The 21,083-nt window shown below is 43.6% G+C and overlaps 1 protein-coding gene across 1 annotated transcript in view; it reads right to left on the bottom strand.

Annotated features, from left to right (window-relative positions):
* GMPS (guanine monophosphate synthase) overlaps positions 1-21,083 on the bottom strand; it is an 82,258-nt gene that overhangs the window by 6,919 nt on the left and 54,256 nt on the right. The window contains exons 8-15 of the mRNA XM_036753560.1: positions 19,700-19,851; positions 17,970-18,143; positions 12,404-12,509; positions 10,010-10,125; positions 8,486-8,611; positions 6,237-6,352; positions 2,065-2,195; positions 193-365 (exon numbers count right to left, since the gene is read on the bottom strand). Coding sequence (XP_036609455.1) covers positions 193-365; positions 2,065-2,195; positions 6,237-6,352; positions 8,486-8,611; positions 10,010-10,125; positions 12,404-12,509; positions 17,970-18,143; positions 19,700-19,851 — 1,094 coding nt within the window. The remainder of the gene's footprint in view (positions 1-192; positions 366-2,064; positions 2,196-6,236; positions 6,353-8,485; positions 8,612-10,009; positions 10,126-12,403; positions 12,510-17,969; positions 18,144-19,699; positions 19,852-21,083) is intronic.

Raw genomic sequence — 21,083 nt, 5'->3', positions numbered from 1 at the left:
TGCATCCTTATATTACCGTCTGGACCCCAGGGGTAGCTCTCTACAAGTCAGCACCTCAGGCTGGGCCATTTCTCCCACACAACACTAAGTGGCCCAAAAAGAATTATCTGACTTAGAAAACAGTCATAAGCCAAGAAGCCAGCTATGTCTTAGGACATTAGCCCCTTTTTGTACATTTTAAAATAAAGTTACCTCTACAGGAAGCTCATTGCCAGGTGTTGCTGCGATACCAGTCATGAAGTCGCTTGTGATAAAGGTTCGGATAACCACGGATCTCTGGCAGGATGGCTGCTTTTGAAGAGGGTCCCGGTCAAAATGCAATGGCGTCAAAATTACTGGCATCTGGCTGATCTTCCCAGCACGCCCTAGGGGAAGGAAAGCAGCAGGTCTGCCTCACTTCATCTGAGGTGTAAATGACGGGTAAAAAACGTTTTTTCTGAGTAAACACAAACACATCTTGCCAAAAATAACCTTTTACCCACCATCTTTGAAGTCGTTAAGACACTTTCTGAGTATGTCAACAAAACTCTAATCAGACAGATAAGGCAATTTCAAGGGAAGGGCCTATGAAATGGTTAGTACAAACCACCATGCAAACATCCATCCTTTGTGAGGCACAGCTCAACCTCCCTTTGCAGGGTCCATGTGGCCTTTGTAATCAAGTGTCAAGAGAGTTTATTTGACACCCCTATGCCAGGCACTGAGCTGGGAGCTGGAGATGCACAGACCGAATTGTATAGAAAACAAACATGCAGAATAAGTTTAAAATAAGTGAAAGGTAGTTCTATTTAATGGTGAGGGAGGGTACTAGTAATTGAGGTAGAGGGACAGTTCCATTGTGCAGAAAGAAAAGGATTCTATTAGGCAGAGGTGAGGAGGAATTGAGAATGGGCAGGGCAGAGGCCTAGATGATGTGGATGGAGAGTCTTGTGTTAGAAACAGAGAAGGCCAGGGTGGATGGACCTTTGTGGGGAGGGGAGAAAAATGTTCAGGAAAACTGCAAAGACAGGTATCACATTTAAAGGAAGAGGAGTCTTGGAGTAGGGAGGAAGGGCAGAAGTGGGACTGGGAGGGAGACCCTCAAATGATCCCTACCATGAAGGGGGAGTAGGAAGAAGGAAGGAATCAATTAAACGAGTGCATCCCTCTAAGGCAGGGCTGGATCTAGGACCATACTCTGCAATGCCATCCTGTTCTCTGCACTCTCCACACAGAGGGCCTCATAGGAAACTACTCAGGCCAAAACAGTGGCCAGTAAGTCGGACTGGGAAAATTTTACTAGCTTCCCCACCCTGACCGGTTAAGCAGCCAAGCAGGGGGGAAGCAGCTAAGCTAGGCTCTTGGGACTCAGGTTGGAAATCCCCTTCCCACAGCCCAGATTTTCCAAGGGCACAGCTCAACCTCAGGTACTTGCCAATCCCACAGGACTCTGTCCTAATCACTCACAATGTGGGAAACAAGACACTCCTTCGAAGTGGTGAAAACGACAGGCCCTGAAATGAACTCAAAGACATTTCCTGCTTCTTTCATCCAGGGGCTCTCAGAACCATGCCTCCCCCACCCCAAAGTGCCCAGGCCTTCCGACTGCTGACACCCCCTTACCTGCCATGCCACTGTGGAGCCCTCATATCCTATCCCATGTTCCCAAGAGACCAGAGGCTCCTAAACCAAACTTTCTGCATTTATCGCAGACAGCCCCATTTGCCTTCAACCATCAACAGGCAAAGAAAGGAACAAGAGTTTTGCCTTGTATGCTACAAATGGGTGTGGTGCAGTGAGAACACGTGGGGATCAGACAGAAATGGGAAGGAAGGAGAGGGGAGAGAGCTATGCCCCCCGCCCTCCACATTCACAGGACCCACACCTAGCCCTCCCTTCTCGGGACTGCACTTTTAAAGCTATCTGTACCAATACATTTGATAAAGGAAAATTTCAAAGGTTCATCCCTAGATACTTGCTGTTTTACAAATCAAACAGCTGCATATAGTGGGCAATATTCCCCAGAGACCCCTGCTTCCCACTCAGTTCTCTCCTCCCAAGCGACAAGGCCATACGGAACCTTACCAGACTCCCTGAGAATGTTGTGAGCCTCAAAATCAGCTTGTCGCAGGGTGCTGAGCACTCCGGTGGTCAAGAAGGTGGGAGTGACATCCGTGGGAGGCTCCTTGACAGGGGGACCAAAGACATAGACGACCCTAGAGGTCAAAGAATGAGAAATATCCCCTCTTTTAGTACAAAGCAGTATACTTCCTTTGCTCACGTTTCTGGGGAGACTTTACCTAAAACCTCCCACTGATACATGATCAAACACTTGCCAGACGTTGCTTCTGTGATCACAATGCTCGCCTTCATAGGGATGACAACAATAGTATGAGGGGGCATAAGGATTATGGTATGCCTACTTTACAGGTGAGAAAACTGAGCCTTAGAGAACTTAAGAGAATTGGCGAGGGTTACAGCTATAATGTATTAGAGACAAGACTTAAGATGGGCCTTCCAAGTCCAAGGCCAGAGCTCTAGCCATTACATCAAGAAAACTGTCCTTAGCAACAGGTTACAATGAAAGGCCAAGCATTTGGTGTCAACAGCAGGGAAGGACAGACTTCACTGATTGATTGCTAACATTTCTGTTAATAGCTTTATTATCAGACTTAATGTCTTTAAGTTTTGCACCAGGGTCCCTGCCTGGAAGTCAATGGTGGCCATAAGTAAGGCAGGCATTCAATGCAAAGGCATAAGCTAAGGCCTCACTACCCAGCCTGGGACAGACACAAGCACTGAAGCACCAGGTGGCCCAGCTGGTGCATCAAATGGCTCCTTTCTGGAAGCAAGGCTACAGCATCTGATTAAACAGAAGACGTGACACACAGCAGCATCAGTGTCATAACTCTGATAATAATAACAACAGCAGTCACTATGTAAAAAGTGCCTCATGGTTTTCACACCACTCTACCTAGATATTTTCTCATTTGATCCTCAAAAGCTACTTGTCTGGGATCACAGCTAATAAGGATGTGACAAATCCCCTATAGAATTTCAAAAAACACAAAATATCTTACCAGAAAAAGGTGAAACATTATTAAACTGGTATCATCTAATCTCATCTGGCTGTTCCTGTAACCAAACAATCCTTTTTGCCCTCCAGAATTTACTCCCTGCCCCATTCTCCACAGAAGCTGATCCAAACTGCCTCTTCAGGGCAGCTAGGCAGTGCAGTGAGTAGAGCAGCAGCCCTGGAGTCAGGAAGACCTGAGTTCAAATCCAGCCTCAGACACTTGACACTAGCTGAGTGACCTTGGGCAAGTCACTTAACCCCAATTGCCCTGCCTTCCCCCCTTCAAAAAAAAAAAAAAACTGCCTCTTCTCACCTCAACCAACGACTTTGCCCTCTTATTCCATTGAGAAAATGAAGGTTATTTGCCATGAACTCGCCCTTTTCCCTTCTCCTCCCCTCAAAATTCCTTTTAATCAGCTTTTACTCTCTGACTGTCCTCCAGTTTCTGACATCTGACAATGAGGCGGCCTTCCCAAGGCCCAGACCCTCTATGTGTCCCCTTGGAGCTCCTCCAATTCTCTCCAGCACACTGAGTGCTAACCTCCCCCGATCACCCGAATCTTTCTCCATTTATTGATTATACCACTGTTGCTTTCAAACACGGCCCAAGTCACCCCTGCTGCATCTTTCCCTTCTTAAAGACCCTCCTAGAAAAAGTAATTTATACTCATTGCCTCAATTTTCCTCACTTCTCACTCATTCCTCAACCATCTGCAACCTGACATCCGACCTCTTCACTCAACTAAACCTGCTTTTCCCAAAGTTCCCAATGACCTGATGGTCTGTTCTCAGTCCTGATTCCTCTCAACAATCTGCTGCATCTGACAAGGCTAGCCACCGTCTCCTGTCTCTGGGCTGTCTCTATCCCTTGGTTTCCTCCTACCTGTATAATGAGTGTGACAAAAAGCCAGGGAAGAGAAGAGAGTGTTTAAAAGGGAAAGTGGAAAGAGGACAGAAAAGACCATCAGAGATGATGATTAAAAGATCACCAGTAACGCTGGAAAAAGTCATTTCGTTTGAGTGAAACTGGAAGCTAGATCACAAAGAGTTTAAGGAGGAAGTGGAGGGAATGACCATGAGTTTGGCTGCAAAGAGAAAGATAGAAGATGACAGCTTAAGGGAACACAGGGGGGAAAGGGGGCTCAGTGACAGTCTTTAAAGGGTGAGGGAGAATTTACATTTTCAGACAGCAGGCTAGGACTCCATAAACTGAGAGAGCTTGACAGGGGAAAGCCTGAAGGGGATGGGGTCAAGGCACACATAAGGGGGCTGGTTCTGGCAAGGACTGGAGCAGAGCAAGGTAGAAGAATGTGGGTGGGGATGGAGGTGGGGGTACTGTCAAGAGCTTCTGAAAAGTAGAGATGATGAGAAGAGGGAACTCAGAGTAGACAGCCTCTTATCTTCTCAGCTGAGAGGGTGGGGGGAAGAAGAAAATACAGATTAAATCAATCGACCCAAGTATTTATTAACCATCTATCCTGTGTGAGTCACAGTGCTAGGCTCTGGGGAGACAGAGGTTAAGAATGTAACTGTCTCCCCTCTCAAAGAGCTTCCAGAGGAATGAGACTCAAGAACAGACTCAAGCAGAGCCCCAGGCTAAACAATGTGGTTGATGGATTTCTCAATCACCCCAAATTTCTCCCTTTTTAAAAGCAATTTCTTTTGGCATTAGGAGCACACATATCAGAGAGAGAGCCAAACAATATGTAAGTGCCATGATCCTGGTTTAAATTTACTTCCTTTCCTAACGAGAACTCCTGGCTTGGGACAGAAACCATTTTGGTTCAGGAGAAAGAGCCAGGAAGCTGTACCAGCATCAGGTGGCACCTCCAGCCTTCTGAGAGCAAGCAGCCACACAAATCTAGCTGCAACAAAAACTCATTTCTATACTTAATTTTAAAGTCCCCTCCAAGTACTTTCCTCATAACCACCCTCTGAGACAGAAGCATCATTTCCATTTTACACATGAGAAAGGAGGCCCAGAGAGACTGAAAAAATGAACAATGGAGTGAAAACTAGAGAAAAAGATCATGACAAGGGAACTTCACAGAAGACTGATAAAATTCAGTAGGGTGAGACCAGACCTCTCTGCACAAACTGTCTCATTCACTGAAAGCAGTCGTACTTTGCCAGTCTTTTGACCATCAATCCCACACGCCATATCAAGCAGCACATCTGCAGAATACACCTTGTTACTCTCCCATTTTTGAAGTCACACAGCTCTGAGAGGCAAATCCTAACAACTGTGTTCCAGTTGCTAAATTGCCCAATTCCCTGGGTACCAAGTGACCCCCGCAAATGCTGTTTTCCTATTAGAGATTGTTCACTTAGTGTTAAAAAGCTGATGTGAAATTTCAGTAACAAATCCATGCAAGTTGAGCCATGAAATGCCCTTTTTCTTCCTTGCTGTTAGTCATCTAAACACATTATGAAATCAGGATGTCAGATCGATTGAGAACAAACAAGTTCCACTTCGTGTAGCTGCTCAGAGGAGAGTTTGCCTTGTCTATGGCCTCAGAACAAGCCGAGAGAGGAAGGGCAGACTTAAAAACATGGCACTCCTGACCAAAAACTAGGCTGAATGGCAATTCAACATGAATAAACGTACATGGCGCTATTTTTATAAGATCTGGCATCCATTGTTTTGTCTTCAAATTATTTTTCTCAGAATTACTACTAATTTAGGCAAATCCCACTTGTCCCAATAATTACTTGAAACTTGAAGACTGAAGCAAAAGACGAAAAAAGCAGTTTCTATTCTACTACCTGGCCAAATACATTAAGGAACCGGTAAACTAAGTAGCTGCCAAAATTGTTATCTAAGATGGGAGGAGAGTTTGCTAGGAAAGAATTCTAAGTACAGGCACAGTTAAAAATATTACTAGATTATATCAATAGTAGATGATTAAAAATTTTGATCAGCTAAGCACATTTGAAAAATGTTTTTCTCAAATATCTTATTTTTTAAAAAATATTTCCTATTTTCTCCCTTTCACAAAAGACATTCTTAAATAAAATGCCAAGGAATAAGGCTTTGATCCAACAGAACAACCTAAGGTATGATACTTCCAAGTCAGTTTTCTTAATATCGCGTTATACCCAGTGTTGCCAAGAAGCCCAAATGTTGTATTATCAGGCCTGTCTTTCCACAGGAGCAGAACCCAAGCAGTCACAGACTCACCTGTTAATGTTGTGACACATGCGTGGGATCAACCTCGCGAGAAACATCAGGGATTCCCAGTCAGGGTCGTCTTTACTGGAGATGCCACAAACATAACTGTAGGAGCGGCAGTCTCCCTGAAAACACATGGCAAGAGAAGCTGTCAGCCGAGTGGCCATGCCAGGGAACAAAAGGGTGACGAGAAATTGTGTGTGTGTGTGTGTGTGTGTGTGTGTGTGTGTGAGCATGTGTGTGCATGCATGCGTGTTTGCATGTGTGTGCACACCTTCTCCACTGCAGAGGTCAGAGGTATCAAACATAAAGTCAACAACACTCCCCAGTGCCAAAAGTCTTTTAAGGAGTACACCAGACAATACACAGAAGCACGGATCCATCTGCTTCTGACTCACTCAACTTTTTCAAATAAAACAACTGTCCTACAGCTTTCTTTCCCTTTTTGTAAGATGTGGGGACAGCTGCCTTAAATTTAAGGCTGATGTCACAAAACGCAGTTCTAAGGGAAAATATGGTTATCTGAGAAGTGTTAACAGCCTCTTCTTAGAAATATAAAAACAGAAGAGCAGATGGACTTCATAAGAACCTGAAGAGTCTTATATGATCTGATTATCAGTGAAGGGAGCAGAACCATGAGAACATTGTAAACAACTACAGACACACTGCTTCTGTGATGACTGACTTTGATAGACTTGGCTCCTTTCAGCAATGCAAGGTTCTAAGCTCCAAAAGACTCATGATGGCAAAGGCTATCCACATCCAGAGAAAGAATTATGGAATCTGAATGCAGATTGAAGCAAATTATTTGCTCTTTTTTTATTCTTTTATTTTAGGTTTTGTTACATCTTTCTCATGGCTCATTTCATTGGTTATAATTTTTCTTTACGATTTGATTATTGAGAAAAGAAGTTTAATGTGAAGGTATATGTAGAACCTATGTCAGATTGGGGGGGGGGGAGGGAGAGGGAGAGGGAGAAAATTTGGAACTCAAAAACTTGTGGAACTTGTGTAAACTAAAAAAAAAATTAATTAATAACAACAACAACAAAAAATATGAAAACACCACTTATTTCCAGGCCTTGAACCAACATTTCTAGATTCACTTTAAACTCTTGGGCCCGACCATCCAACCAAACATTAGTTCACCTTCACTTTTGTTTCCTAGGTTTTTTCTACCTTCTGGACTTCCAAAGGGTCCAAAATGCTATTTATCTCACTGCTCTCCCATTGTACAAGGAGATTCCAATTCCTTTTAATAAGAACATTTAGCTTGGCTCAGGAAGAGACTCCCCCTTCCCCCAACCTCTCATTGTCAACTATCTCTTCTCAAATCCCCTAAACTCAAGAACTCCTTAGTAAATAAATGGGTCAGCAAGGCACTGACTGGGATATACAGGCAGCATCTGAGAATGGATTCTTTCTGAAAAGACTGTAAACTATTAATCTAGTTCTCTTTGTCTATCATTAGTTCCCAACCTTTCCCGACCACAAGACTATCTTGATCAATCTTGGCATTAAATCCAAGGCACTGATCCAACTAACTCTTCCCTAGGAAGGAGGAGGAAAGGAAATCTCTCTTCAGCAGCCTGGTGGAAAACTACAGGCCTGTGGTCTTTTATTAAAGTCAGGGTTTAGTCAGTGCTCTCTACTTGATGTAATTAATACAGTCCAAGACTTGCTTTTACAATATCTCAAATATTCCCAAATTAATTAAAAGAATCCAGTGAAGGGTCATCCTTCCATACTAATCAGCAGTCTTCACATGTATTCAGGGAGGAAAAACAAATTTTTAAACCATCCCCCCCAAAGTTGATTCATTTAGGGTAAAAAGGATGCTGATTTGGCATCTATTTTTTAGTCTAAAGGAATTCAAAAGGCTATGCAAACAGTGCAGGCTAAATTCTTTTGGTTAAAATGCTATCATAAGTTATCTCCTCCCTCCATTCTAAAAGAAAATGCCTAGCACACCATTCATCTGGAATCAAACTGGAGATGCACTTAATGGGAAAGTATCCCGAAACTGGATGTGCAAAAGCCCTGCCCTCAAACGTTGGACTCTCAAGAAGACACAACTCCAAGGTCCAGGAAACCTCAACCCAAGTCCTCAATTTTTTCCTAAACATCTTCCAGCTTGCGCCTTCTCCAGAAGCCTTGTCAGCTCTCACCACAACTAGCAAACCCACAAGACATCCAAGTCTGGACAGAGTAGCCACGAGGCGAGGGCATGGCATGGGCACACGCCTCAGAGCACTCACCTGCACCCCTACAGTTTTAATTGGCAGCAGGAAGGCGCTCAGTGAGTGTAGGCTGGTAATCTGCATGAGCTTCTCCTGGTCTTCCTCTGTTGTACAAGCTTTGACTCTCTGTAGCAGAGTGTGGGGCTAAGCACAAAGGAAAAAGACAAAAGGCTTGAGGTCCAGCAGCTTTCTTGAAATGAGTAGTTCACTGTTTGTAATAAAAGACTACATCTCATTGTCCCTCCCAGCAGGACGGATCCCACAGATCTAACTGCCACAGATTTTCAACTGTAATTCACCTAATCGATAAGCATTTATTGACACCATCCCCACTCGGTGCCAGGTGCTGGGATGAAAAGGCAAAAATGGGGAGCTGACACCACAGCCCCACCTAGTTAGGAACAAACTGCTACAAGGTCAGCTTGTCAGGAAGGCCCTGGCACCAGGCACCAGGGGTGGAGGAGGGAGAGGGTAGTGACTGCTGGGCAGGCAGGCCTCCCTGGAGATGAGTGATGGAGGGTCCCACAGGCACAGCCGTGAAGCAGCCATGTGGCCTGGGGTGGCTGTACAAGGATGGCAAGGCCCAGGTCACATTCAAGTCTAGAAAAGAGAGTTCCAAGGGATCAGAAAGAAAACCCTCTCCTCATTCTGGGTGTCTGTGCTGTCTGCTTCATTTTTACTACACTCTAGAAAACAAAGTCACACGGAGGTCTGTCTTTGTAATGAAATAACCACCTTTTGCTTCAACATCATGGATGGTTCACACATGCAGGACTGCGGGATCCTAGAGTCGAGAAAGTCTCCACTTTGACACACAGAGATGCATTTCTGCATTGGGCATGAGGCACTGAAAGCCAACATGGCAGGAAAGGCCCTCTGCTACGTGCTGCGGCAGGGGATCCTGACTGATCCCAGTGCTTTTTCCCTTTCTGACAAACTGCCTTTTGGACTTCAGGCCTTGACTAAGAATGCTTGCAGATCAACATGAATTTAAACTCACGAAAAATGATACTCCAATGATAAAGAAACAGAATTTATCATAACATTTCAGAGTGGAAAAAGCCCTAAGAGATGTCAATGCAGCCCCTTGTTTTACAAAGAAAATAAGCCGTTCCAGGGGAGGGAGATGCAGTGACTTGAAGGTGTCGGTGGCAGAACCAAACCCAGAGCCAGAGTCTCTTGGCCCTGCTCATGAGGCCACATCAACCAGATGATAATGCCTCAGGGCTGTGAAGCTTCCTGCTGCCTTCTCCTGATGAACAGCTATGGGAAACCTTCAGAAGTCACTGGCACATATTTTAGCACTCCCACTCCCTGAACATAGATTTCCCTATATCCAATGCTACTTTCCAAAGCAAACTCTTTTTCAGAGTTAAAAAGATGTTTCAGAACACTTAAAACTATTAAAAATTCCAAATTAATGGTATACAAATTTGTAAATGATTAAGTCTAATTTAAAAAGATCAAACCAAGAATTGTTATCTATTGTAATCACTAGTTTCTTCCCTTAAAACTACTAACATGTATAAATTGTGGACAAACCTTTTTAACACTTGCAGAAAAATCAGCTACTATTTTCAAAATGTTGTTAGTTTCAGGAAAGTCTTTACATATATAAGGTTCTTCAGCACATATTACTCTTATTGCCAGACCTGGACCTAAAGATGAGAGTGAAAGTAACAATTCAAGTATCAAATAAAAATAATCCCCCAACAGCAGTATCCAAGTAGCTGCTTGTGCTGCTGCTTTATCATCAGCTCATTCACAGACGGCATCGAAGGACAAGTTACAAACCGAAGATTGTAAAGGCTGTTCCAAAGGCACACTCATTGGCTTTAATAACTTAATTTCAATCTGCCAACTGTGAGAGTAGCAAACCACAGGATTTAGGGGAAAGAATGCTCCTTGTGCAGGTGCTTCAAATGATGATACTTTTTGGAAGGAGATAAAGACAACGCAAAATCATGAAATCAGGAATAGCGCACTCTTGGCCACTTGGGAATTTGCATCTAAAGTAGCACCTGAAGAACCCTGAATCAGTCCCTTCAAAAGCAACCAGGCCCTCAAGCTCTGCCGTGAGGTGAGGCACCTACTGAAGAAGTGGGAAGACAGTGGACTTGTGGTATGGAGAGGACCTGCGCCACTCTGGGCACACCACAGAACATCTGCAGGTCTCAGTTTCCTCATCTCTAAAATGATAGGGTTGGGCTAGATCACGTCCAAGGTCCCTTCGAGTGCTCCATCTAAGAACTAAGATGATGCCTCTCCAACTAGGAAGAGACTCTCCAACTCCATTAACTTTGTAAGTGTCGTGACAGAGAAATGCACTGACTAGGTAGGGATGGATTAGGAAGGTTAATTAGCATAAACATCAAGGACAAAGATGACAGTAATAATACCCTGATACATTTATCAAACTCTTGCAGGTTTACTAAAAGCTTTCCTTAGAGCAGAGCTGTGAGGCTGAGTCACCACTGGCAATTGTGGGATTATCATGGGATCGTAGAATCATGTAGAATTAGAGCCAAAGGGGCCTCAGAGTCCATCCAGATCCTCTGCCTCAACTTCGAGATGAGGAAAGTGATGCGTGCCAGGTCAGGGAGGTAGCAGGTGTAGGATTCAAACTCAGCATCCTTTCCATTGGGCTGCTTGGGGCTGGAAGAAGTATCTGAGCCAAGCCACAAGTGCCTGGGCCTCGTCTCACTCAGTTCCAGGCACTTCCTGAAGCCTTACTCAAAGGTGTGCAAAGGGGACCTACTGTTTCCCTGGTATCACATCAGAAGGACGTTCATTCACAAATGTCAAACGGCTGAGCTATGCCTACTGACATGTCTTAGCAACTTTCCCCTTCCTCAAAGTATTATGGCTGGTGGCAGGGCTAGGATTCAAACCCAGGAAAACCAAGACTATTTGCACTATAACTACAACACAAGTATTTATCATTCCATTTTACAAATAAGGAAACTGAAACTGACTGTTGTCACACACAGCAAGTAAACAGGAGATCTGGAATTCAAAAATAGGTCTCTCGACTCCAAAGGCCTCTCCGGAATATGCTACTATTGGTATATTAAGAAAGCATTTTTGCACAGTGAGTAGAGCACCGGCGCAGGAGTCAGGAGGACCTGAGTTCTAATCTGGCCTCAGACATTTGACATACTTCTTAGCTGTGTGACCTTGGACAAGTCACTTAACCCCAAATGCCCTGTCTTCCCCCCCCCCCTCCAAAACAAAGACCTGTGTTTGAAGAAAGCATTTTTTATGGAACGTACTTTTCTTTCAAAGAGTATAGATATCAGCACTAAGATTCATTCACCTACATTAAAATGACATTTCTATCAGAAGTCCTGCCTAAGAAATTGGTTATTCTTCATAGGAAATACGGAGAACAATTTTCTCCTGGAAACAAACAAGTGGTAGGGAAATTCATGCTTTACACTAAATCTAACACACAGACATCGAAAGGCAGTGGATAGGGGTGGATAGGGATAGACAGGCCAAGCGAGGGACATGGAGTCAGGGACCTGAGTTGGTAGCCCACTAAGGGCCTCAGTTTGCTCACAAATAAAATGAGAGTAATGTACTATCAACCTCACAGGGCATTGTGGTGAAAGATTTGCAAAGCTGAAAGACCTATAAAGATTCAAGTTGTTACATACACTTTGCAAATCAGTGATAAAGGCCTTTGACTATACAGTCAGTACACAACAAGACTGTCCTTGTGCTCCTTAGAGAGGAGAGCTCCGTGGCCCAGCCAGGCTTTAGGCCAGTCAGGAGAAGACACAGGCACTAGGGGTCTTGACCCTCCAACTCTGCCCTTCACTTGCACTGAAGACTCAGGCCAGTGGACAAAGGACTCCACATCCTTCTGTGCCTCGTTATGGGACACAAACATCTTCTCATACAGATTACACAGGACCCAAATACATTCTTTACCTGGGAATGGATGTCTAGAGACCAGCTCTTCAGGGAGACCGAGTTCTCTGCCTAAAATTCTCACTTCATCTTTATGGAAGTCTTTCAGAGGTTCTATTACTTTTCCCTAAAAAGAAAACACAATTGTTCAACATAACACATAGCTGTTGAAGCTCCAGAATGCTCAAGGCACCTGCTGTGCCTGACTTCAAAAACCAGAGTTGATAACGTAAGGTGGTCAATAAAGATGTGCCCCAAGGCAGATCAGAGGGGGCTATTCCCCATCTATTTCTGCTTTTAAGGAAAAAGTTTAGGTTTGGGAGGTTGTTGTTTTTAAAGGAAAAAAGAATGTTCTCAAGTACCTGCATAGTATGAGCATAACAAGGATTCCATCAAAGCCAGCTCCTCCTGAAGCTGTATCTCCAAGCACTGCACTACTCAACACAGTGGGGAAGGTACAAAGGTGATCAACACACGCCCTCTTGAAATTTAATTTGAACAGGGGGAACACAAGCCATGTCAATGTTGTACTGTCTAATGACAGAGGAGCAGAGTCCACAGGGGAGGGTAACCCCGGGCTCATCATCCCACGGCGCTTTCCACTTTACTAAATACATCACATACATTAACTCACTTGACCCACACAAGCCAGTGATCTAGGCACCATGATCATCACCATTTTATAAAGCAGAAAACTGAGAGGGGTTCACGGGCATGTGCAGGGTGACACAGAGATTATGGGCCTGAGGCTGGGGTCTGCCTGACCCCAACGCCACCCTGATGTCTGAGGAAAACAGCCCAAAGGGAAAAGCAACATCAGAGAAGGTGTAGAAGGGAGGGAGGGAGGAAGGGCACAGCAGCATTGCAGCCCCAGAGGTGGGAAACAGTAGCAGGCATCTGGTGGGAGCCAAGTCCACACCAAGAGCAGCAGTAGGAAGATCAGCTCAGCAATATCAAGGGAAGTAGGCTGGACTTTACTCCAAGGGAATGAGAGCAGGATATAGGAGATCTGGGCCAAAAACATTTTCTTTCATTTTGTGGAGGAGGAGGGAAGTTGGGGAGGGGATGACAAGGAAGTAGAAAGGAGATATAATTAATATGACTAATGAAATTAATTACCAGTAGTAAGGAAACTCCCCCTACCAATGCAGATCAGCAACCACTGTGCCACATACAGTCCTCGAGCTGCCTACGCCTGAGAGGTTAAGCAACTTGGCCAGGGACACAGAGGCCCCACGGAGGAGAGGTGGAGCTAGGAATTCCTGGTTTGGAAGTCAGCTCTCTAACCACTGTGCAGAGCTGCCTCCCTAAGGAGGAACAAAACAGAGCTGAAGGCCACAAGAAGAAAACTGCCTTTTAAAAACAGCTCATGTTGATTTTAAAAGTTTATTTTCATGATCTATGACAACACTTAGCACCATTCCACCACATTCAGTATAAAAAGTCAGGCCTGATAGATCATGGAAATGTACTTCAGAATGGTCCATCTCTCTCTGAAAACTCAAAAAGTTCTATTCAAAACAAACCCAATACAAGGGTGTGGTGATGTAAATTATAGACTTTAAAGCAGGGCTTTTTCCGCTAATGGTTGTAAAGAATTAAGGGGACCTTTTTTGATGCCTGGGTTATTTATTTCCTATTGTGAAAAGGAAACTAACTTCTCATGGTATATAAAACTACATCAGGCAACAGGCGAAGCAGAGAGAGAAAAGCAAGGAGTCTAAAACAATATATCACAAAGATGAGATACTATGACCAGACTAGATTTATACCAGGAGTGTAAAACTGGTTCAATATTAGTAATACCATAAAGATAATTGGCCATATTAATAAAAACTATAAAAATCCTATGATGGAAATCAACAGATGCCAAAAAAACTACAAGATAACACTGTCGAAAGCACTAGAAAGCAAAAGAATAAAAGAAGTTTTTCTTAAAATGACAAGTATCTGGGATAAGCTAAAGGTCTGTAAAAAAAAATCAAGGGCAAAGATGTCCTTTGTCACCATTACTAGTGCCATTATATAGTGCTAAGAAATGCCACCTATAGAAATAAGACACTAAAAAGAATTTAAAGGAATAAGTACACACTAAGAAGAAAAAAAAATTTTTTTGTAGATGATATGATGGATTACTCTGAGAACTCTAGAGAATCAACTATAAAACTAAAATAATAACTTCACCAAAACTGCAAGCACCTGCACAAATTATCAGCATAGCACAATGCATCATCAATAAAAATGTGAAAGAGAATTTCCATTAAAAATAGCTACATATAAGATACTTGGGAGTCTATCTGCCAAGACATACACAAGAACTATATGGAAACAATTACAAAATACTCTCTACACAAATCAAGATAAATACAAATAATCAGAGAAGTATTAATTGATCATGGGTGGGCCAAGCCAATATACTAAAAAAGGGTGATACTGCCTAAATTTACTTTTTCAGTACCATCTCAACTACACTGCCAAAGGACTACTTTATAGAGCTAAATAAAATAATATCCAACTGGAGAAACAAAAGGTCAAGAATATCAAGAGAATCAACGAAAAAAAGGTGGGAAGGCAGTGTGAGTCTCTCAAACTATACTGCAAAGCCATAGTCATTGAAGAAATTTGGAAATGGGTAAGAAATAGAAAGGTTAATCAGAAGAGATTCTGTACAGGATACACAGGGCAAATGAGCATCTCAAACTAGCATTTGAGAAACCCAAAGAGCACAGATATTGGTGAAAGAACTCACCATTTAACAAAAACTGCTGAGAAAGCTGGAAAGCTGGGTAACCACGCAGACACTAAGCAGAGATCAGCATCTCACAGAACATACCAAGGCAAGCTCCAAATGAGCGCGTAATTTACACATAGGTTGACATCATAAATAAATTAGAGAGCCAAGATGGGAGAGTCACAGCAAGCTCCCCCTCTGCATCAATTACTCAGGACAGACCTAGGAAACATACCAGACCAAATTTTGATGGGGAAATCCAAGCAAAAGTCAATGAGTTGTTTTTCGAGCCTGAGGTCAACATAGGATGAGAAACTTAGAGGTCCACAAACATTGGGGACAGGGGCTGGCCAGAAGCATGCCAGCTCCCAGGGACAAACTGTGCACCAGGACAAGAGGAGGTCCCATATCCATACCAGGCACTGTGTGCAGGAACGGATGCCAACTGGCAGATTTGGTGCCCAGTACTCAGTTTCAGGTCACAAATTCAAAGTATACCAAGGAGACCTGCAACCATAGTGGCATTCCCAGGTAGGAAGGTCCTAGGCAGTGTATCAAGAAAGAATTTCAGCCAAATTTATAAGAATTTGATCCAATTCCCAACTGATAAATGGGCAAAGAATACAAATAGGCAGTTTTCAGAGGAAAAAATCTGGGCTATCAATATCCACATGAAAAGATGCTCTAAATCACTAATAATTAGAGAAATGAAAAATTAAAACAACTCTGATTAACAACTTAAATTAAAACAATTTCTACCCAACAGATTGGCAAAGATGACAAAACAGGAAAATGACAAATGCTAGAGGGGCTTTGGGAAGGCAGGTATACTAATACATTGCTGGTGGATCTGTGAACCGGTTCAACCATTCAGGAAAGCAATTTGGAACTAGGCCAAAAAGCTGTTAAATTGTACATACCTTTTGATCCAGTGATAACACTAGTAGGTCTATGCTCAAAAGAGAGCAAAGAAAGAAGCAAAGTACCCATATCTGCACAAAAATTATACATATATGTACAAAAATATTCGGCAGCTCTTTTTATGGTAGCAAAGAACTGGAAAATGAGAGGATACCCATCACTTTGGAAATGGCTGAACAAGTTACGGTAGATGAATATGATGAAATACTACTGTGCTATAAGAAAAGGTGAAGCAGATGCTTTCAGAAAATCCTGGAAGACTTGTATGAACTGATACAAAGTGCAGTGAGCAGAACCTGGAGAACAATTTAGATAGAACAACATTGTAAAGATAAACAACTTCGAAAGACTTAAGAGCTCTGATCAACAAAATGATCAGTCATGATTCCCAAGGACTCATGACAAAACGTGTCTCCCCCCCATCCAAAGTAGTCTTTTCATTAGCAAATGTTGCCTAAAATAATAGAATCACATGTTAGAACTCAAAGGGGTCTTGGAAGCCAAATGTATAGGAATACAAGTCATTCCCCAATTGAGAAATGGTCAAAGGATATGGACAGGCAGTTTTCAGAGGAAGAAATTAAAGCTATCTATAGGCATATGAAAAAAATGCACTAAATCACTACTGAATAGAAAAATGCAAATCAAAACAACTCTAAGGTTCCACATCTCTCCTGTCAGATTGGCTAAAATGACAAAACAGGAAAATGATAAATGCTGGAGAGGATGTGGGAAAACTGGAGCACTGTTACATTGTTGGTGGAGTTGTGAACTGATCCAGCCATTCTGGAGAGCAATCTGGAACTATGCCCAAAGGGCTATAAAAACGTGCATACCCTTTGACCCAGCAATACCACTTCTAGGGCTGTATCCCAAAGAGATCACACAAGTGGGAAAAAGACTCACATGTACAAAAATATGTATAGCAGCTCTTTTTGTGGTAGCAAAGAATTGGAAATCAAGGGGATGCCCAGCAACTGGGGAATGGTTGAACAAGTTGTGGTATATGAAGGTAATGGAATACTATTGTGCTATAAGAAATGGGGAAGACATGGACTTCGTAATAACCTGGAAAAACCTATACAATATAACACTGAGTGAGTGGAGCAGAACCAGGAGAACATTATACACGACCACAGATATATGGATTCCGTGAGAACTAATCCTGATAGACTTTGCTCTTCTCAGAAACACAAGGTTCAAAGACAGCTCCAAAGGACTCATGATGGAGAGAGCTATCTACATCCAGAGAAAGAACTATGGAGTCTGAATGCAGATTGAGGCACACTGTATGCTCTCCCTCTTTTTTTCCCTTAGTTTTTCTTTTTTTTTTTTCTCTTTTGTTTTTTGGGTTTTGTTTCTTCTCTCTCATGATTCATTCCATTGGTCATAATTCTTTACAACCTAACTATTGTGTAAATGAGTTCGATGCAAAGTTATATGTAGAGGATACATCAGATTCCATGCCGCCTGGGGGGGTGGGGGCGGGGGTAGGAAGGAGGGGAAGAAAATCTGGAACTCAAATCTATGTGGAGCTGAGTGTCGTAAACTAAAAATAAAAAAATCTTAATTATTAAAAAAAAAAGGGGGGGTCTTGGAAATGACCTAGTTCAACCTCCTAGAAAACTGAGGCTCATGGTGGTCAAAGCTACTTAAAGTCATACAGTCACTATATTAAGAGGCAGAGCTAAGGCCTGAGACTGGACTTTCTGCCTCTCAGTCCAGCTGGGCATCTCCCAGGTGAAGCTGGCACTGCTGACGCCCTCACGAGCAGGGAACATTCTGAGCTTTTCCCAGGGGTGGGGATAAATTTGTATATACCCACCCACATTCCCTGGCATCTGCGACCCCCTTCTGAACAAAGGCACTGAGAATGACTATCTCAATTCATAACATGCCTCCTGCATGTCAGATGCTCTGGTCTCATCTGCTTACCTCTTCTCTCAGTTTCCTGATGAGCTCTGTATCGTTGTGATGAGTTTTGATGACTTCAGCTTTGCCACTTGCAACAAGGGATGCACTTTCAATTAGATCAGGCCTGAGCGTTCCCTGGGCAAGGAAAACCTCCTCTGGTTTCAGGTTCATCTCTCCAATTACTTCATTGGCAATCTGTAACCAAGAGGTCAGACACAAGGCCCAAGCAGATGGAGGATCTTTCTGTCACGCGATCGCCCCAGTTTATCTTGCTCTACATGGAAGAGCAGCACAATGCTAGGCCCATCTGTCCTGTCTATGAAACAGAAGCATCATTCTTCCCTACTGAAGTTTCCATACCACTTGTTCTTCCCACTATCACACCATGACACTGAACCCTACAGAGTGAAGAATGCTGACAAATGCTTCAGCAAGCAAGATGTCTCCATCTCTCCTCCTCCATCATCCCCTGCAACTCAGGCAAGAAAGCATGATGTATGAACAGGAGGTGGGCTTGCTCCACCAGCCCTGCAGGCACACTGCTTAGTAGGAGCTCCCTAGCCACCACAGAAGGAAGAAGTACCTACTAATGAAAACTGAAAAGTGCTTAGCACAATGCCTGGCACATAGTAGGCACTTAATGTCTGATTGATTGACTGACTGCAGTCTGGGCAAAGGGGGTAGCTCTCATCTTAAAAGGCTGTGCCTCTTTACAAACTGGTCAGCTTTTCTACCCCTACCAGCAGCAGCCACAGCCCAACACATGCCTCTTTCCTTTCTTATCACCTTGCAGTTGTCCCGTCTGACTGCTGACAGGCTCCGCTCAGGGCTCAGCCTCTCTCATGGCATCTCATACAATATTCATCTCTCCCTCTCTTGTTCCCAGAGGCCACTCTCTGAATTCAACATGTGTTTTCTTATATTCCCATCCAAGGAGAAAAAATACACCAAAATGAACTGGCATCAGAGCCCACTAGTCAGGCAAGCAGAACGTGGATTTCAAGTGTGGCTAGTAAGCCTTGGGGATACAGCTACAAGTATTCCCTTTCAGGGATAGAGGGAAACTCAACTACCCACATCATCAATTCCCAAGACCACCTGTCATGAAGCAAAGCATTAATATCTAAAAGCCATGTAGATTGGCTTTCATTCCAATCACAGCTTCTATGGGCTAATATTAAACTCAGTAAGCAGGTATGAAAGATTAGGGGATTCCTTACTTGAAAAATCAAACAAATTCTGATTTCATACCAAGGACAGAAACAAAAGAGTTCAACTAAGAAGCACTCTTTTCAGAGCCATGTTAGAAAAACGAGATGATGCAATTTCACACGTACTGCAAGTGAATCTCACTCAGAATCCTAGATCCAGAAAGTGGATGAGAGCTCAACAATCAGTCCAATCCCCTCATTTTACAGATGAGGAAACTAAGGCTCAGCTGACTGGTGAGCTGCGTCTCAGAGAATCCTGGAATCTAAGAGCTGGAAGGGTCCTGAGGGATACCGAGTCCACCCCGACATGGAAGCCATCCCCACTCTCACCAAGGGCTGTCCAGCCTCCCTCCAGGTCACTTCCAGACAATGGTGCCTCCTAACAGGTGACTGATCTCTCTAAGCTGCAGGTTCCAATGGGGTGATAATACTTTAAAGCAGCATCTTCCTCAGAGTCATTGAGAAACACTACAGAAACATCAATCCTCAAGTATTACAATCCATGGACAACAGTTACTTTAGACGTAATTAGAAAAGTACCTTGACAAAGGTGTCTCCAATGATCTTTCTTTTTTCCTCAGGACTTGTGGTCATGTTCAACGTCTTGCTGATCCTTTTTCGGGGAGTCCTGTCTTCCTCGGATATCGGTAAAGTCGTTGTGCCATTGTAGAAAGAATGAGCAGCATTTACCACTATGGGACAAACATACACTTTTTTAAGAAGAACTATCAAAGACTGAATAAGCCATCCTCCCAAACTTTTAAGGTCTTTCACATTTTCCAGAACTGCAGCATTCACTTAAAGCAATTCATGAGTCACATTTGCTCTCAAAAACAAAGGACAGTGAGTCTTTCTGTAAGGATTCCAGGGCATCCCCCTTAGCCCTGCCCCAGAAAAGCAAGGTTCCACCTCATCTCTCTATTTAGAATCCAGACCCTGGTGCAGCCAGAGGTGATCAGGGATCCGAGGCAGTCCCGAGGAGCCAGGTGCCCAGAGAACATCACGAATCCATCCATGGAACTCTTTTTCCAGGTTACCCACTCAGGCATGAAAAACTGATTTTCATGAACTGACACCTGATTCTCACGTGAGTGTTAGGCCTGGAGGACGGCGCATCTAAGTTCAAACCCAGCCCTAGACACTTAATGTGACCCTGGACAACTCATTTAACATCTTCTGCCTCAGTTTCCTCGAGTGTGAAATGGAGATAATAATAGCACCAGGGTCGTTGCGAGGATCAGATGAAATGGTAACTGTAAAGTGCTCGGCCCAGCACCTGGAGGACAGTAAGCACCACATATGAATGTTATCTGTTATCATTACGATTACATGTCATTATTCTGTCAACAAATATTTCTTGATTGGGCCTACTACGTACAAGGCTCTGAGCTAGGACTGCAGGGGAACCCAAAGAGAAGTTTAAGGCGCCGTCTCTGCTCTCTCAAAGGCTCCTGATCTACCTGGCTACGGGAGCAGAGACTCAACAAGAGGCAAAGTCTGTAAAATGCGCAGGGAGCCCCAGTATGAGTGTTACCGGAATGCACTGCAGGCTGCAGGGGACACAGAAGGTCTGCTGACACACATGGAACTTGAACTGGGCCACAAATGATGGATCCAATTGGCATAAATAGGAAGAAAGAGTTTTCCCAAGACAGCCCAGGGGTGTGGCAAGAAGGGCCAGAGGGGAGAGGCAGTGTGTCTACAAGGGCACTGGCCTTAAGTCAGCTATCCAAATATTATCAAAGTCGAGAATCCACAGGTATCTCCTCTCTGAAGCCAAACAGCTGATGATGAGAGAGAACACAGAATCTGGGCTCAGGATGAGAGCTCAAAGGCCCGGGCCTGCCACCTTTCTGAACATGCTGAATTTTGGCAACAGAAATCTATCTTTGCTCATGTTCACTCCCCCCAAAATATATTATCA

This window comes from Trichosurus vulpecula, chromosome 4 (genome assembly GCF_011100635.1).
Source record: "Trichosurus vulpecula isolate mTriVul1 chromosome 4, mTriVul1.pri, whole genome shotgun sequence".
Classification (NCBI taxonomy): Eukaryota; Metazoa; Chordata; class Mammalia; order Diprotodontia; family Phalangeridae; genus Trichosurus; species Trichosurus vulpecula.
The sequence above is the reverse complement of the archived record's forward strand: the minus strand, read 5'-3'. Positions and strand labels throughout refer to the sequence as shown.